This window comes from Prenolepis imparis, unplaced genomic scaffold (assembly GCF_030444845.1).
Source record: "Prenolepis imparis isolate NDT839.2.m4 unplaced genomic scaffold, iyPreImpa1.0 SCAF_3, whole genome shotgun sequence".
NCBI classification, from domain to species: domain Eukaryota; kingdom Metazoa; phylum Arthropoda; class Insecta; order Hymenoptera; family Formicidae; genus Prenolepis; species Prenolepis imparis.
In genome coordinates, this window is record NW_028141161.1 from 20,910,378 (window position 1) to 20,928,021 (window position 17,644).

Genomic DNA, 17,644 nt, shown 5'->3' on the forward strand with positions numbered 1-17,644 from the left:
ACGTTTACAGATGTAAACACTGTAAAAAGGTATTCTGGCCTAAAAAGTTCCTTCAACACATAATGGAGGTAAACCGTAAGTTAGTGAAGCCATATAAATGTCGCTATTGCCAAATGCCATTTCGCCGAAAAAACAACTTGCGGTACCACTTGAAAGAGCATACGGGCGAGGATTATATTTGCAAGAAGTGCAACAAACATTTTAACAAGTATAGCAGTTTAATTAGGCATTACAGACATGTATTCGAAGAATCAGTTTGGCGTAAGGAACGCATAAAGGCATATATACGTGAGGAGTATAAACAGTATTTGCAACAGTACAAGAACAACGACAAGAGAAACAAGTGCTACATTAATGACGAGTCCCAGTATAAGTGCGATCATTGCACCGGGACATTCAGTCGTAAATATGATTTGCAACACCATAAAAAGATACACACGGACGACTAGAAAAACAAGTGTGACGAATATAGCGAGAGTTTCAGAACAAAGGACGAATTTGACAGGCCCATATGTGAACACTCCGAAAAAAAATCGTCCAGTCTAATTTAACAACGCGATGAGAGTTCCGGGCTAGAAATTGATCCCTAACGTCACAAAAACAATGAGATCTTGTAAATACTTAAATGAATCAAATCGAGGCGAGTTTCAGCAATGCATACTTTGCACCCAGACATTTAATTGGGAAGAAAAGTTGCATAAACACATGAAGAGACACGAAGCGGACAAGATAATGTACGAGTGCTGCCAATGCAACAAGAACTTCGACTACTGGAACAAATGGAGAAGACACAAATGCAAATGAAATGTATACTCCGAGGAAAAGCCGGTATAAGTGTTGGTGCGGAATAGATTCAGGGCTGGTTGTTCCAACTTCTTGGTAAGTTTTACCCGACAGGTAGCATATCTTCGTCTCTTTTTTAGAACTTATCTGAAAAGAGACGAAAATATGCTACCTGATGTCGGGTAAAACTTATCAAGAAGTTGGAACAATCGACCCTCAAGCATGAAAATAATTTTGAAACTCATAAACGCACTTGCTCATATACATTTTGCTCCGCTAAAAATTAAGTGACGAGTCCGATTCGAATTAAAATCCGGATAATTCAAATATTCTTCGATATCTCTATAACTCAAAAATTTTACTCCTGCAATGAACTTTGATATGTGTGTGTATTTGATATGTATATTGTGTGTGTGTATATATATATTTTTTAAGGTCATATTTTATATAAGATGAACATTATTGATGTGATACATCTCGAAAGATAGAGGCTAATTCTAAATTATAAAACGTGAAAAAAATATACAGCACAACTCAATCACATAGAAAAGTTTGTATCAAATGATATTATGACATTATAATTTCATCATTCTATCGTTAATTATTATATGAACATTATGTCAATAATTATAATTATTTAAATAATAATTATTAATTTAAAATATAATAGTTATTAATTTATAATGATTATTGATTTATAATATATTTAATGTTAATTATAAATATAAATTAATAATTATAAATTAAATTATATCACTGTTTATACATATAATTACTATTAATAATAATTATTAATTATTAATTACAGAATTGTGTGTATGTGCACACACACATATATATATATATATATATATATATATATGTATATATGTGTGTGTGTAACAATTATAATTGCTAATTTTATAATAATTAACAATTATATAATTTAATAATTAATATCTTGAATTCTGAAATCAAATTTTTCGAGACTAAAATTCGTATAATATATGAGAAACTTTTAAATTATATTTTAATTTTTATTTTAAATTTGAACTTTCTGTGTGAAATTGTCCCTGAAATATATGATTTTTGTAATACACATTATACATTCTTGTACAAATAATTAGATAACATGACCAATAATATGATAACATGAAAGATTTAATTACAACGACAAAAATTTAAATACTTGGACAGCGTAACAATTATAGAAGCAGGATATAATTTTATAGTAAAACATTGTTAGACATGTACTAGTATTATTAAAAATTGACATTTTAGTTAATACTAAAAATATATGTTCATTCATTTATAATAATGTTAATTGTACAATTTTCTTTTACTTTGTAATTACTTTGTATTACAAAATATATATCACGCAAATTTAGGACATGCGATATTTTAGAGCGCAAATTATGACTTTATTATTATTCACTAGTAGATAAAATAATAGTCATAGTTATTGTATATATAAAACAAAACACAAATTAATGTAAAAATTAACAAATAAACATTTGGATATATATTTTCATATAATATATCTTTCTGAATACCTTTCTTAGTTATTGCATCGTAATCAATTCAGCTTTCAACAGTAAAGAAAATTGCAGATCGTAGATTAATTTTATTGAAGACGCACGAATTTTAAATATCTTTTACAATTCTGTTATCCGAAATAAGTATATGCAATTCATTAAAATAATATTTAAATAATCAAACAAACTTTCTATATAAATCTAGTAAAATCGGGATTGACAAAAATCAGTGTATATTTTTCGATAGTTACAGTCAAAGAAACAATCTTCTACTTGCGCACACGATTCAGGTAAGAGAAAGTTCACCCAACGATATCTTGCAAGAAATATCTATCATTGACTCATTTTGATGATCTGAACAGAGGATTGCAATGGCTAAACAATCATTTGACAAAATTTCCATCCGAAGAATAACTCTGAAAAAGATAAGAATTTTAAAAGAACCGCACAATGGATTTTCTTCGTATAATCAGCTGATCTATTTTAATAAATTATTACTATTATTATCAAATAAAATATTATCAAATTATTACAGTTGTGTTTATTAAGACATTTTCTAAAAACCAAAAACAAATTAATATAACAAACTTTAAATATAAATTTAGTAAAATTAAACAAAAATCCATATGTATAACTGTATAATATATTTCAATAATTACAGTTGAAGAAACAACTGTCTACGCGCGCATGATAAATCTCAAAAATTATTTATGTTTAAAATTATTGCCGCACTCATGATATACGCACACAATTCAGGTAAAAGCAGGTACTGGAAAAATTGATGTATTTTCATGCTTCACATGTTAAGACGAGCGTCTTTCATCACCGACGCATTCCTATCGATCAGCGATGGCACGTGATATCTCGACCTCGGCGAATTCTTCCTCGCTCGCCGGTTTGGATGCTTTGGACGCGCCGTTATGGTGACGATGATGATGATGATGATGGTGGTGTAGACGGTTGCCGGCGTTCAGCTTGCTCTCCTCGTCCGTCACCGCATGGTCCCCTGCGGAGTAAAGAGGATTCATTAGAATTTACTTAGCGCTGCGATAAGATGTTATAAAGGGGGGAAAGAAAAGGCAATTAATCGCGAATAAAATCTGTCCGACAATCAAGCAGGATTAATTGGACGCTGAGAAACTAGAGTAGTTTTATAGAATTCTGAAAGCTTATAATCAATTTCGTAAGTGTGAGAAAGAAATTAATTTTTTTTTTTTTTACAGAGATGCCTCACATATAATCTCATGCGGGCTGCGATTGCAGTATCATTCCTCATTTAAGAAAAAAAACAATTGTGTCTAAAATAGAATTATTTTCTTCAATCATGGGAAGTGAAAGGGAAATTCGGCTTCGCTTGCGGGAACAAGCTGGAGATCCTATTAAGCTCAATCTCATTTAAAACAAAAGAAGTGCGTCTTGAAGGATTGGAGATTTTGCCGTTAAATCGTCGGAATAACCCACGGTCCATTTCGGCTTAGCCGATATTTCGGCTTAGCCGAGAGAATTCGGTTTCGCGCAGGAATTTCGCTCTCGTCAATTCGGCAACGCGAGCACGAGCGGTCTCTCGTCTCGCCGTTCTCTCCTCCGTTAATTGCCTCGCGTTATTCCGTCGAACACGAACGTTCGGCCGCGATGGATACTAACGACACAGTGGGGCGTGTACGAGGGCTAAAAAAAATTGGGAAATGTCGTACGAATAATCGTGGCGTAAAAGAAAAAAAACGAAAATACACATCCAAAATGTCGCGCGCGCTTGTGATCGCGAAATCGGTTTCGCGAAAAATTGAACGGACGGCGTTCGATTAATTTTTTTATCCCCCGCCGAGAGAGAAGATGCGCGACGAATAAAATCGACGAAACGTGACGGAGAAAAGAGGACGTATCGCGTCCCCGAACTGTTCTCGAGCAGATTGAAGGTGTTATTGACTAGCTCCACTCTCGGACATTAAGTCCGCGTTCCGTTGGCCATTAAACCGCTCGAGATAGCCTCCTCCTCTGAGTTATCTGATGGCGAGTGTCCTCTCGAAATATCCTCCGATGTTTCTATGGAGGGATATGATAGAAGGATGATCCGTTAACAAGTCGATTCCGACCGAGATATATCTTGATTCGCAATTTCCGTCATTGGATTTCCGAATAAATAACGCGATATGTTATTAGCCAACAATAGCTTGAGCTATGTTTCGAACAAATATATATTTATATATATACAAATAACCGTTCACGACAATCGTTTATTATAACTCAATCTTTAAATATAGGTCAAAATTATCTATGAATGTATGAAATGTAATATATCTTTTGTTTTTATGAAATAATTTCCAGTCTTTGAAGTTGCAATGTGATTTATTGAAAAACTAGAACAACACAAGCGCGCACTACGCGCGTGTCATTCTTCGGTTTTATTTTAAAAAGAATATTTTCAAAAAAATAATATAAAGTGTTTGTTTCAACTCGATTAATATTTTTTGATAAATGTCAGCTGATTAGAGCGTTAATTTGCTAATTAATTTTTATAATAATAATATGTTTTTAATAACATGTTATAAGTCTTTAAATTTAATTAATATTTTTGACAGTTATATATAATCGCAGATAAGGCATTATAACATATTATTTACAACATATTACTATATATATTTTAATATTCTCAACATACTATTATTTTAAAATTTAATTAGTGCTTTATTAATATTTTTTGAAATCAGCTGATTAAAGTGTTAATTTGTTAATTATATTTTAAAATAATAATATGTTATAAAAAATAAAATATCTTTTATCAGCTGATTTCTGTCAAAAAATATTAATCAAATTAAAACAAACTTTATATTATTTTTTTGAAAACATCATTCTTTTTAACATAAAATAGAAGAATAGAAGCGCACGCTTGTGTTGGTCTAGTGCAATAAAAATTATGTTTTATCTTCTTTTATCTTACATCTTAGATTGCAGTAACAGTATATTAAATTACCATAATTTTAAGGAGATATTTGTTATAATAATCACATGTAATTTACCTGCTGTTTATTTTGTAGCATTTCCTGCATTTTTAGTAGCTTTCTCTTTACACTTAGGTTTAAGTCGTGCCAGGCCAACAACGTGCCTGCGCAATGATGACACAACTGCAATGGCAGAGTATCACTTTCAGATACCTGTGGAGTAAATAATAGTGTATGAATAATATGCCTTCATCGAGACAGTCGATGCTTAAGCTACACTTTGGCGATTAAGTATATTATACACACGTGTATCGAGAAGTACTTGATTATTTTACTTGGCAAGTCATGCTCCGCTCCTTCGCCTTCGAAGATGGGTATGAGATTATCGCATGAATTGGCGCACGTCCTGCAGAGGTGTATCCACGCGAGGATCTCTTTTGTCTCATGCTTGCGGGGCGTCGTTTCTTCGACATTCTCTTCAGAGTACCGCTCGCCCTGGTTCTGCGAAGAGATCAGGAAGAAATCCTCGGTCTCCGATTCGTTACGTCACTATATTCTTCACGGTCTCGATTAGAATAGTGTCCTCGCCGGAAGACTCCAGCATCGTCGCGTTTCTGGATTCCATGCCGAAGACGATGCCCACGTGTCCGGCACAGGATCACGTCGTCGAGTAGAGTTCATTCACTACGCGACTTCGGCCGAAACGCGTTGACCAATGTATCAAAACAAGCTTCGTGAATGATACTTGATGTACAAACAATGTTTGACACCTTTCTCCGATCTTTCAACCGCATTCACAGCCGTTCGACAGTTCCCCGAGCAATACTGAAAATCGGTTTTGGCCTTTAACAGCATAGAACGTCATAGGACGCCATAGGACGCCAGACGTTAGACATCAGACGCAGCATATCAACATCAGTGGAGAAGCATGGTGAAGTGCAACCAAAAATCTATTCTTTTCAGTTGAACTGGCTACACTAGTTCAGAGTTTATCTTTTTTACTTCACATTGGAAGGAAAGAGATAAACTCTAATCTAGTGTAGCCAGTTCAGCTGAAAAGAACAGACTAACGGCTGCGCTGAAATGCGCTTACAGCACTGAAAGCATCGCTCTATCTTTGTTTGATATTTGTTGTGAAACGAAGATAGATGATGCTTACAGTGCGGAAGGCGTATTTCGGAGCACAGAAGTACATCAGATCTTTCCCTATTCGGAAAGTTGCTCAAACTGGGAACTACTATATTCGGGAAGCGCGAATATTTAAAATGCTTATACATAGACGTTTAATGTATGTATGATGCAATAAATAAAAAGTACACAAAAAAAAAATTGTTAACTTGACTAAACCGTTCAACTAAATTACTATTTTGTTACTTGAACATATATTAATATCTAAATCAAATACACGTTTTGTTAGATTTAATACATTATATTTAATTTAAATATTTAATTTTTATATTAAATTAGCAAAATATTATTTAGTTGAACTTAGGTTTAGTCATATTAAAAATTCTTTTTTCGGTGTAGTTACTCTATGTCGATGAATTTGATACTATTGTTTTCTCACTCTATCGTACATAGAAAATATGACCGTCCTACAGCTACCAATAAGATAGAGTCAGAAAGCAATAGTGTCAAATCAACTATTTCACTCTCTTCCGGCTTCACTCTACAAACGGAATACTTGGTCTATGTGTATATGTCGTTGGTCTAGATATATTATATCTATGATTGAAACTGATGCTATCTGATAGTCTGATTCATTTTGACGAAAAATCTTGGTGTTGTATCGTGTTTGCAGACTCTCATTCTGAAAAAGAGATTATTATTTTGTTAGTTAATCATAAGAGACTCAACCTTTTGAATTGGCCCGGCTGCTGCGAAGTAACTTTCATAAAGACATATACACGTAAGCATAAACAGTGTTTAATATTTATATGCGGATACCTCCAAACAAGACATAGAACGTTATACACAGTACAGACTGTTCATAGTCGTTGAAACGATTATACACATTGTAACGTTGTTCCGGTTAAAGTGAATTGTTAATAGGCATTACATAATAAATTATTGGCACGATTGTTTTTTCACAATACGTATCTGTGTGAATTCTTGATTCAGAAGGGCAGAATCGGAAAACGTTCGAATAAAATTTTTAAGTAAAAAAGGCGAAAAAGAAAATCAAAAGAGAGAAATACGAAGGAAAAAATCAACGTATGTTTATGTAAATACAGATACAGATTAAGAAGGATCCTGCAAGAAAAAGTAAAATACACTTAAGAATCTTATGTATGTCCTTATTTGTTTTTTTGTACATTACTTTCCTTTAACAAATATAAAATTATAAATAAGTAATAATAAAATTATTAAAAATAAGTATTTTGTATTTGTTGTATTTTTATATTTACTATATCATGAGAGACTCTTTTTCTCTTAGTTAATAAAAAAATTCTGTTTTGCAATATAATTTCTTTTACAATATAATTAATACTTATATAATTATATAATTAAGACTATTTTACAAAATTATCTTTATATGTAATATATAAATTTTATTCACAAAATATTATTATAAATATATAATTGTATATGCAATTAACTTATCAAGTAATAGAGAGTAAACAGAAGTGAACTAAATCTCTCAAAAATATGAAATTTGAACTTGGATAACATATTCTTATTTTATACTCGATTTTTAATACGATTTTTATTTAATAATAATTGATGGACCGCCGTAGATTAATGTAATGAAGATTTGTAGTAAAGATAGTTTTATAACAAACATGGTTACTTTTTATTTTTTAGATTAAGGAATCGGATTAAGCACGATTAAACATCTGACCACAGCTACTTTCAATAAAGTTACAAGTATCGTCTCTTTTACATATTGATAACGATCAAGCTTCGCCGTCTCACATAAATACATTTCTCAAAATGTGTTCGTTGGAAAAATCAGAAAGTGACCAGCAGAATAACGAAAATATGGAGGACGAATGTCCCGGTTCTTCCACACAGTCAAGCGACAGTTGCAGCGAAAATGAGAAGATTATTTATGCTTGCGACATATGCGAGGAAACATTCGCCACGGCACGGGAGAGAAATCTGTGTTGTAGTAACGTTTACAGATGTAAATACTGTAAAAAGGCATTCAGGCCTAAAAAGTTCCTTCAACACATAATGGAGAGAAACCGTAAGTTAGTGATGCCATATAAATGTCGCTACTGCCTAATGTCATTTCGCCGAAAAGCGAATTTGCGATACCACATGGCAAAGCATTCGGGCGATTATATTTGCAAGAAGTGCAACAAACGTTTTAACAATTATAGCAGTTTAATTAGGCATTACAGGCATGTATTCGAAGAATCAGTTTGGCGTAAGGAACGCATAAAGGCATATTTACGTGAGGAGTATAAACAGCATTTGCAACAGTACAAGAACAACGACAAGAGAAACAAGTGCGACATTAATGGCGAGTCCCAGTATAAGTGCGATCATTGCACCGGGACATTCAGTCGTAAATATGATTTGCAACACCATAAAAAGATACACACGGACGACTAGAAAAACAAGTGTGACGAATGTAGCGAGAGTTTCAAAACAAAGAACGAATTTGACAGGCCCATATGTGAACACTCCGAAAAAAAATCGTCCGGCTTAATTCAACAACGCGATGAGAGTTCCAGGTTAGAAATTGATCCTTAAAACGATGAGATCTTGTAAATACTCAATAGAATCAAATCGAAGCGAGTTTCAGCATACTTTGCACCCAGACATTTAATTGAGAAAAAAATTTGCATGAACACATGAAAAGACACGAAGCGAACAAGATGATGTACGAGTGCTGCCAATGCAACAATTTTCGACCACTGGAACAAATGGAGAAGATACAAATGCAAATGAAATATATACTCCGAAGAAAAGCTGGTATAAGTGTTGGTGCGGAATAGATTCAAGTATGAAAATAATTTTGAAACTCATAAACGCACTTGCTCATATACATTTTGCTCCGCTAAAAATTAAGTAACGAGTCCGATTAGAATTGAAATCCGGATAATTCAAATATTCGTCGATATCTCTATAACTCAAAAATTATACTCCTGCAATAAACTTTGATATGTATGTGTGTGTGCGCGCGCGCTTGTGTGTGTGTATTTGATATGTATATTGTGTGTGTATATATATATATATTTTTAAATCATTTTTTATATAGGATGATAGGATTAGATGTGATACATCCCGAAAGATAGAGGCTAATTCTAAATAAAAAAACGTGGAAAAAATATACAGCACAACTCAATCCCATAGAAAAGTTTGCGTATTCGAAGATCAAAATTGAATAATTATTAACATCTTATTTCTGTTTTAAATTTAAACAATTTTAAATGATACTATGACATTATAATTTCATCATTCTATCATTAATTATTACATGTACATTATATTAATAATTATAATTATTTAAATAATAATTATTAATTTAAAATATAATAGTTATTAATTTATAATAATTATTTATTTATAATATAATTAATATTCTTTATAAATATAAATTAATAATTATAAATTAAATTATATCACTGTTTATTCATATAATTACTATTAATAATAATTATAAATTATTAATTACAGAATGGTATGTACGTGTGTGTGTAACAATTATAATTGTTACTTTTATAATAATTAACAATTATACAATTTAATAATTAATATCTTGAATTCTGAAATCAAATTTTTCGAGACTAGAACTCGTATATGAGAAACTTTTAAATTATATTTTAATTTATATTTTAAATTTGAACTTTCTGTGTGAAATTGTCCCTGAAATAGATGATTTTTGTAATACACATACATTCTTGTACCAGTAATTAGATAACATGACCAATAATATGATAACATGAAAGATTTAATTACCACGACAAAAATTTAAATACTTGAACAGCATAACAATTATAGAAGCAGGATATAATTTTATCGTAAAACATTGTTAGACATGTACTAGTATTATTGAAAATTGACATTTTAGGTAATACTAAAAATATATGTTCATTCATTTATAATAATGCTAATTGTAAATTTTTCCTTTACTTTGTAATTACTTTGTATTACAAAATATATATCACGCAAAAAGGACATGCGATATTTTAGAGCGCAAATTATGATTTTATTATTATTCACTAGATAAAATATTAGTCATAGTTATTGTATATATGAAACGAAACAAAATTTAATGTAAAAATTAACAAATAAACATTTGGATATATATTTTCATACATATAATATATCTTTCTTAATACCTTTCTTAGTTATTGCATCGTAATTAATTCAGCTTTCAATAGTAAAGAAAAAATTGCAGATTGTAGATTAATTTTATTAAAGACACACGAATTTTAAATATCTTTTACAATTCTCTATATTATCCGAAATAAGTATATGCAATTCATTAAGACAATATTTAAATAATCGAGGGATAACTTCTACAAATCAAAAATATTAATATAACAAACTTTCAATATAAATCTAGTAAATTCGGACAAAAATCCATATGTATAATATATTTCGATATAGTTACAGTCGAAGAAACAACCGTCTACGCGCGCACGATAAATCTCAAAAATTATTTATGTTTGAAATATCGCCGCACTCATGATTTGCGAACACAATTCAAGTAAAAGCAGGTACTGGAAAAATTGACGTATTTTCATGCTTCACATGTTAAGACGAGCGTCTTTCATCACCGACGCATTCCTATCGAGCAGCGATGGCACGTGATATCTGAAGAAACAATGCAAAAGTATTTTACAAAACCGTAAAGATTTTTAGAAGACGTAAATGTGAAAGCGGAATTTATTGTATGGTTCTCGAAATATCTCTCTGAACAGCGCATGTAAAACGTCAGTCTATTACCAACTAAGTTAAGCTTAATGAGTTTAATGAATAGTGCATTGATTGTACGCGTTGCAATTTTGTTCAATTGCTGTGAGTTGCAATGCTAATTTAATTGATATTCCGATTTTCTGTAATTTAAATTTCAAAACTATAACTTTTAATAGGCCATAATTATCTATAATTAATATAATTATCTATAATTATCTATAGTTGTCGGAAGATGAAAAAAAAACATTTACAATGCTCGAATGCTTTAAAAATGTGTCTTTCGAAAATAAATTGCACATTAAAATGTACGTCATATGAATCGTGCGAGAATTGAGATGAAACGAGGAAAAAATATTAGATCTTTGAAAACATGCGATTCAATATAGAATTAATTAAAAAATTGCACGCTTGTAACGTGTGCAGCTGCCGCTTTCGTATTAAGTAAGTATTAAAATTGATATTGTCTGATCCATACTAACGAGCAATTTTAACAATGTATCCGCGTTTGCAGTTTCTCATTCTGATAGAAGAGATAATTATTGTCAGTTAATCATAAGAGACTCAATCTTTTGAATTGGCCCGGCAGTTGCGAAGTAACTCTCATAAATATATACACACAGAAACATAAACAGCATTTAATGTTTACGAATACGTCCTGGCAAGACATAGAAGATTATACACAGTACACATCGTTCGTAGCCGCAGAAGTGATTATACACGCTGTACGTCGTTCCGGTTAAAGTGATACGTTAATAGGATTTACAAAATAAATTATTATCACGATTGTCTTTTCACAATACGTATCTGTGCGAATTCCAGAAGGGCCGAAACGGAAAACGTTCTAATAAAATATTCAAGTAAAAAAGATGTAAAAGAACATTAAGAGCGAGATATACGAAGGAAAAAATCAACGGTTACGTATAAGATACAGATTAAGGAGAATTCTGCGAGAAAAGGTAAATTATGCGAAAATTGCTTATATAGATATATTTTTGTTATTATATTCAAAATAGTAATATCTTTTAGACTTTTCGATTAAAACAAATAAGTAAAAAATGCGCTTTGATTAGATGCCATCAAGAAAATATTACATAGGATGACCACGTGGAATGACAAGATTCTGTGTTTATAATTTGGAAATAAACACCAATTATTGCTGCAACGTTAAAAAACAAGAAGAAGATTGATAAAAAAAGACTGTAAGTAGATTTCAGAAAATATTTTAAAAGATAATAATTTAAATGTTTTATCAGAAAAAAAATATATCAAACAAGGTCATAAATATTTTTCATATTTTAAAAGTTTTAACTATTCTGATGTTTAACTGTTCTGATGTTTATCTGGCATTGTCGTGTATATTGTATATATACACACAACGAGAGTATTTCTATCGATATGAAAATCAGTGATTACAATACATTTCGTTATTCAAAATAATAAAATTATGATTTTTCTTTATGTCTTGTTTGTTTGCTTATATATTACTTTTCGTTAACAAATATAAAATTATAAATAAGTAATTTATATTTACTATATCATAGGACTATTCCTTTTAATTAATAAAAAATATCCTTTTGCAATATAATTGCTTTTACATTATAATTAAGACTTACATTTTTATTAAATTGTTTTTAATATATAAATTTTATTCGCAAAATTTTATTGTAAATATATAATACTGTATTTGCAATAATTATATCAAATATACTTATATTAATAATAGAAAATAAATAGTGAATTAAATCTTTCAAAAATATAAAATTTTATCTTGGATAACAATCTTATTTTTTATGCTTGGTTTTTAATAGATTTTTATTTTATAAAAATTGTTAAAACGCCATAAATTATAGTAATGTAATGAAGATTTGTAATATAAAGATTGCCCGATAATAAACATATGATCACTTTTTATTTTTCAGATTAAAAAATTAAATTAAGAACAATTGGAAAACTGACCACAGTTATCTCCGACAAAGTGCCGCTCCTAAGCCTACTAAAATCTGGTGTGGGACCAAATGCTTCCGGGGGAATATAAGGAATTCGTTATACTTTTGCGTTGACCTGATTCTGATGATTGTCCGAAAAACCCAAGAAGTTAAAAATAACGTTCCGAACTGGAACTCTCGTCGTGTTGCTCAGTCATAGACGGATTCGTAGACGGATTCGTAGACGGATTCCTAGACAGACGAGCGCCAGTTGCATCGAGAAAATGAAGGACATTTCTAAAACGCAAGGTGATCGACTCTGGTGAGGACCTGGAAGAAAATATCAAACGATCCAGAACCGAAAAGATTGCATCCACCGATGAATTTTTATGCGAGATCTGTCGGACTAAATTAATTTAATTTGACAGATTTCGCATAAAAATTCATTGATGGATGCAATCTTTTCGGTTCTGGATCGTTTGATATTTTCTTCCAGGTCCTCACCAGAGTCGGTCACATTAAATGACTAGAGATAATTTTCAAAGTCAAATTAATTTTATTATTTTGTTAATTTGCACTGTTATTTCTTTTCTAAGCATTTCTCAATTGCTTCGTCAAGAGATCTTAAATGCGATGATTAAGATATATATAAACATATGTATATATACATACATACATACATACATGCATTCACACACACACACACACACACACACACAAAATATATATATATACGCATATATAGTATACATTTACATACAGATATGAACGTTATTGATGAGATACAACCAAAAAAAGAGAAGATAATTCTAAATAAAGAAAATGTAGAGTGAATTCTTTTCTCATAGAAAGTTTTGTTTTCTAGAAATTCAGAATTGAAAAATTATTTATGTCTTTAATAGTTTGTTTTACATTTACACAACTTTTAATGACACTATGACATCATCACAATTTGATCTTTATAACAATAATTATAATTATAAAATTATAAGTCGTATAATTATAAAATTAATAATTAAAATTATTTTGGCCAATAATCATTTTTTTATTTATTATGATTAATATCTCTCAATAATAATTATATATTATTACATTATACAATTGTATATAATTACTATTAATAATAATATTAAATTATTAATTTATAAACAATTATTAATTAATAAATACACAATATTGTGTATATATATGTATATATATGTTATACGTATACACGTTTAAATGTGTAATGATTATATCTATTAATTTTTAAGACTAATAAAATTATACAATTTAATGATTAAAATTAAATCAATGTAGGATTGACAATGGCAATCTTATTTGCTCCAATAAATTAAAACATCGAAATCAATAGGTGATTTGGCTATGAGAGCGTGAGCGTGGATGTTATGACGCAAAAAAATTCTTTATTATATTAAAAATACATAACATGGTGATTAAAAATAAATAATTAGCGGACGTTTCGGCTCCTTTTTTTGGGCCTTCTTCAGCGCAAGATCGAATAACAAAACAATTAATGATTGCGGATCTTATAAATCATTTAAACCAAAAACCGGATGAACAATTAAAAAGAATCACGGGTAAAACAGTGTGAGATCATAAATACGCAATCGTAACATGAAGATGGATATGATTCTTATCCTCTTCATACTTTAAGTATGATTTCCTTCAACGGATGTTCAAACATAACGAAAGCAATTAATTTGTTATGTGGTCGCATCTAAGAAATTAAGGACAATACTATTATCGGTCGAAATGTTAACATTCAATTGTAAAAACTAGCAAAAAGAAATATGTGCATCGTTAACGATGAGGAGGCAACACTGTTATACATTGATATAATATGACAAGAACAGAGAAGGAGAGACATTCGTCTTGTCGCTGTCACAATTATCACATGATTAATGACTTACATGTAGGAATCAACAATGTCATAAATAAAAACGAGTCAAAAAATGAAAATAAAAATAAAATAAAATAAGATAAACAAAGCTGACATCAAATAAAATAAACAGACAGATACTTAAAATCATAAAACGTTAAAATCATGAGATAAAACTCTATATTAAATTTTGGGAAATTTATCGATTAATGTCAAATAAATGTCCGGTAGTAACTCGGTGTCCGTCTGTAAATTTAAGCTGCTCTCCTGTCTCTTTATAAATACCATCTCAGAAATGAGTCTCTTTTTTATATTCGGTTCTTTGTCTAACACTATAACTTCATCCCAATTAAAGTCATGATCAAATTCCAATCTATGTTCCGTAATCACAAAGCGGTTTGCGGTATTCCTCTTTATATGATTCCGGTGTTCTTTAATTCTTGTTTGTAATTGTCTGCCTGTTTGGCCTACATAGGATGCATTGCAATTTTTACAATCAATTTTATAAACAATATTGCTTTTATTTTTGTTTTTTAAAGGATCTTTTTGAACTTTTATAAAATTATTCATCTTATTAAGGCCGGTATATGCAATTCTAGCGTTAATTTTTTTCCCGATGTTTTTGAATTGCTCTGAGACATGTGGAACGTATGGAATGACGAAGAAAGAGTCCCGCTCATCGCTCTGCTCACAAACTTTATTTTCTTTTTTAACATTATTGTTAAAAATATCGCATAGTCGGTTGTTAATTACTTCAAAAATGAAATGTAACGGATAGCCATTGTTTAACAAGATTTCGATGCATAATTCCAAATTTTTCTGCTGATATACCGGGTGAGATAAAAAAATTGCTCTATCAACCAAACCAATTATTGTACCTCGCTTATGACAATTAGGGTGCTGTGAGTAAAAATTGATTTCGAATATGCAAGAAATGAATACTCGCAAGCATTAACAGGTCAAGCCGAGTCCAAGTATAACTGCGATTATTGCACCGGGACATTCAGCCAGGAACAGGATTTGCAACGGCACAAGATAATACATACAGACGACAAGGAAAACAAGTGCGACAAATGTGATGAGAGTTTCAGCCAGGAGCACGAACTTGACAAGCACAAACGTACTACACACGCCGAAGAAAATCCGTCTACGAATCAGCAACGCGACGAGCGCTTCAAGGAAAAACTAGTCGTACTCACTGGGTCTCTCGAATGGTCAGAATCAGGTCCACCCAAGTTTAAGTCCAGTTCTAATCCCGTGACTATATGTGCTCCGAAATTTGAGCAGGTGTTGCATCAACAAATGAACAAGAGTGGGGAAGTTCCTTTAAAATGTTTAAAAAATGATGAGTGCGACGAGGGTGCCCTTCATGAAGCACTCGTACTCTTTGGAGTTCTCGAGTATTCGCCAGAATCAGGTCAAGCCAGGTTTAAGAACTTAGTAGAATCTATTTTCCTAGACAAGAACAAGTACGATGAATGTGGCGAGTGCGACCATTGCACCCGAACATTCAGCCGGACACAGGATTTGCAACGGCACAGGGCGCGTTCCATTTGAGCGCTCACGCTTATAAGCGCTATTTTCAACCGTTCCATTTGCTGCTTAAGCGCTTAGAATTGCAAACAAAGTGAGCATGTACAACGCACACACACAGAAAAGAAATTGTACACGTGTCATATCTGTAATGAACAATTCATTAAAGGCGATAGTCTGTATTATGGACATCTTAAGAATGTCCATGATGGTGTGAAGAATCGCGCTTGCGACATATCCGGCCACAGCTTCGCTATGGAGACAATGAATAATTCGAATGTTTGTGATATTCATGGAATTATCTAAATAAAGAAAGCATCATGCACACACTAAAATTATATTATAAGACGACAAAAAATTTAACAACAATAATTAAAAAACTTAACAGCTCGTTGCGACATGTATCGTTAGTACAGTATTATTGAAAATCGACATTATAGGAAATACTAAATATATGTTTATTTGTTCATATTAATATTAAGTTTTCTATTTTCTAATATTAAGTACTCTTTACTTTGTAATTATTTCATATTATAAAATAAATCACATACAAATCCAGAACAAGCAATATTTCAAAGCGCAAAGTACGTCTTTACTACCTATCACTAGTAGATATAATAATATAAGACATAATAAAATAAAAGCGTTAAGAAATATAATATACACACACATTTAAATGCAAAAATTTACAAATAACACATTTGGAAATATATACATATATGTACATACATATATATAATATATATATATATATATATATATATATATATATATTATATATATATATATATATATTGTATATATGTATATATATTAAATATAAAAAAATTACTGATATAATAATAATATATTATTGAAGAACTATTATTATACTAGTAGTTTTTTCCAGTTTTTACGGATTTTTTATCGAAGATAAATAAGTCTTAAATATCCTTAAATTAAAATTAAATAATTGCTATTTATTTAGACAATATTCGAATAATCGAATGATGTTCTCTTTACAAATCAAAAACAAATTAATATAACAAATTTTTGTGTGTGTGTGATATAAATCTAATAAAATCAGAATTTACAAAAATCTCCGTGTATGTAATTTCGATAGTTACAGTCAATGAAACAACCTTCTAGGCGCGATCAAAAGTTATTTGTGTTTGAAACACTGCATTTATAACTTGTGCACACAATTTAGGGTAA

At 30.7% G+C, this 17,644-nt stretch overlaps 1 protein-coding gene, 1 long non-coding RNA gene and 1 pseudogene across 7 annotated transcripts; 2 read left to right on the forward strand and 1 right to left on the reverse strand.

The window, feature by feature from the left end:
• Positions 1–1,829: 1,829 nt before the first annotated feature.
• On the reverse strand, positions 1,830–6,307 carry LOC145933469 (uncharacterized; annotated as a pseudogene). Its single transcript, XR_014424868.1, has 4 exons — positions 5,543–6,307; positions 5,315–5,449; positions 3,045–3,303; positions 1,830–2,713 (listed from the first exon to the last, which is right to left on the reverse strand). The product of XR_014424868.1 is annotated as an uncharacterized LOC145933469 (transcript).
• Positions 6,308–6,969: 662 nt separating this feature from the next.
• On the forward strand, positions 6,970–9,686 carry LOC145933911 (uncharacterized). Of its 4 annotated transcripts, none has more exons than XM_083033952.1 (3): positions 6,970–7,145; positions 7,358–7,525; positions 8,042–9,686. In XM_083033952.1, the coding sequence occupies exon 3, from the start codon at positions 8,171–8,173 to the stop codon at positions 8,795–8,797; it is 627 nt and encodes a 208-aa protein (XP_082890078.1). In that variant the 5' UTR covers positions 6,970–7,145; positions 7,358–7,525; positions 8,042–8,170; the 3' UTR covers positions 8,798–9,686. The 4 variants fall into 4 exon arrangements, with proteins under 4 accessions (XP_082890078.1, XP_082890079.1, XP_082890081.1 ...); XM_083033953.1 differs by having other exon boundaries at positions 7,358–7,501; XM_083033955.1 differs by having other exon boundaries at positions 7,361–7,525.
• A 1,726-nt stretch (positions 9,687–11,412) lies between these two features.
• Positions 11,413–13,385, forward strand: LOC145933693 (uncharacterized). Of its 2 annotated transcripts, none has more exons than XR_014424916.1 (4): positions 11,413–11,551; positions 11,622–12,066; positions 12,137–12,309; positions 13,030–13,385. It is a non-coding gene; the product is annotated as an uncharacterized LOC145933693 (long non-coding RNA). The 2 variants fall into 2 exon arrangements; XR_014424915.1 differs by having other exon boundaries at positions 12,181–12,309.
• The last annotated feature ends 4,259 nt before the right edge of the window (positions 13,386–17,644 follow it).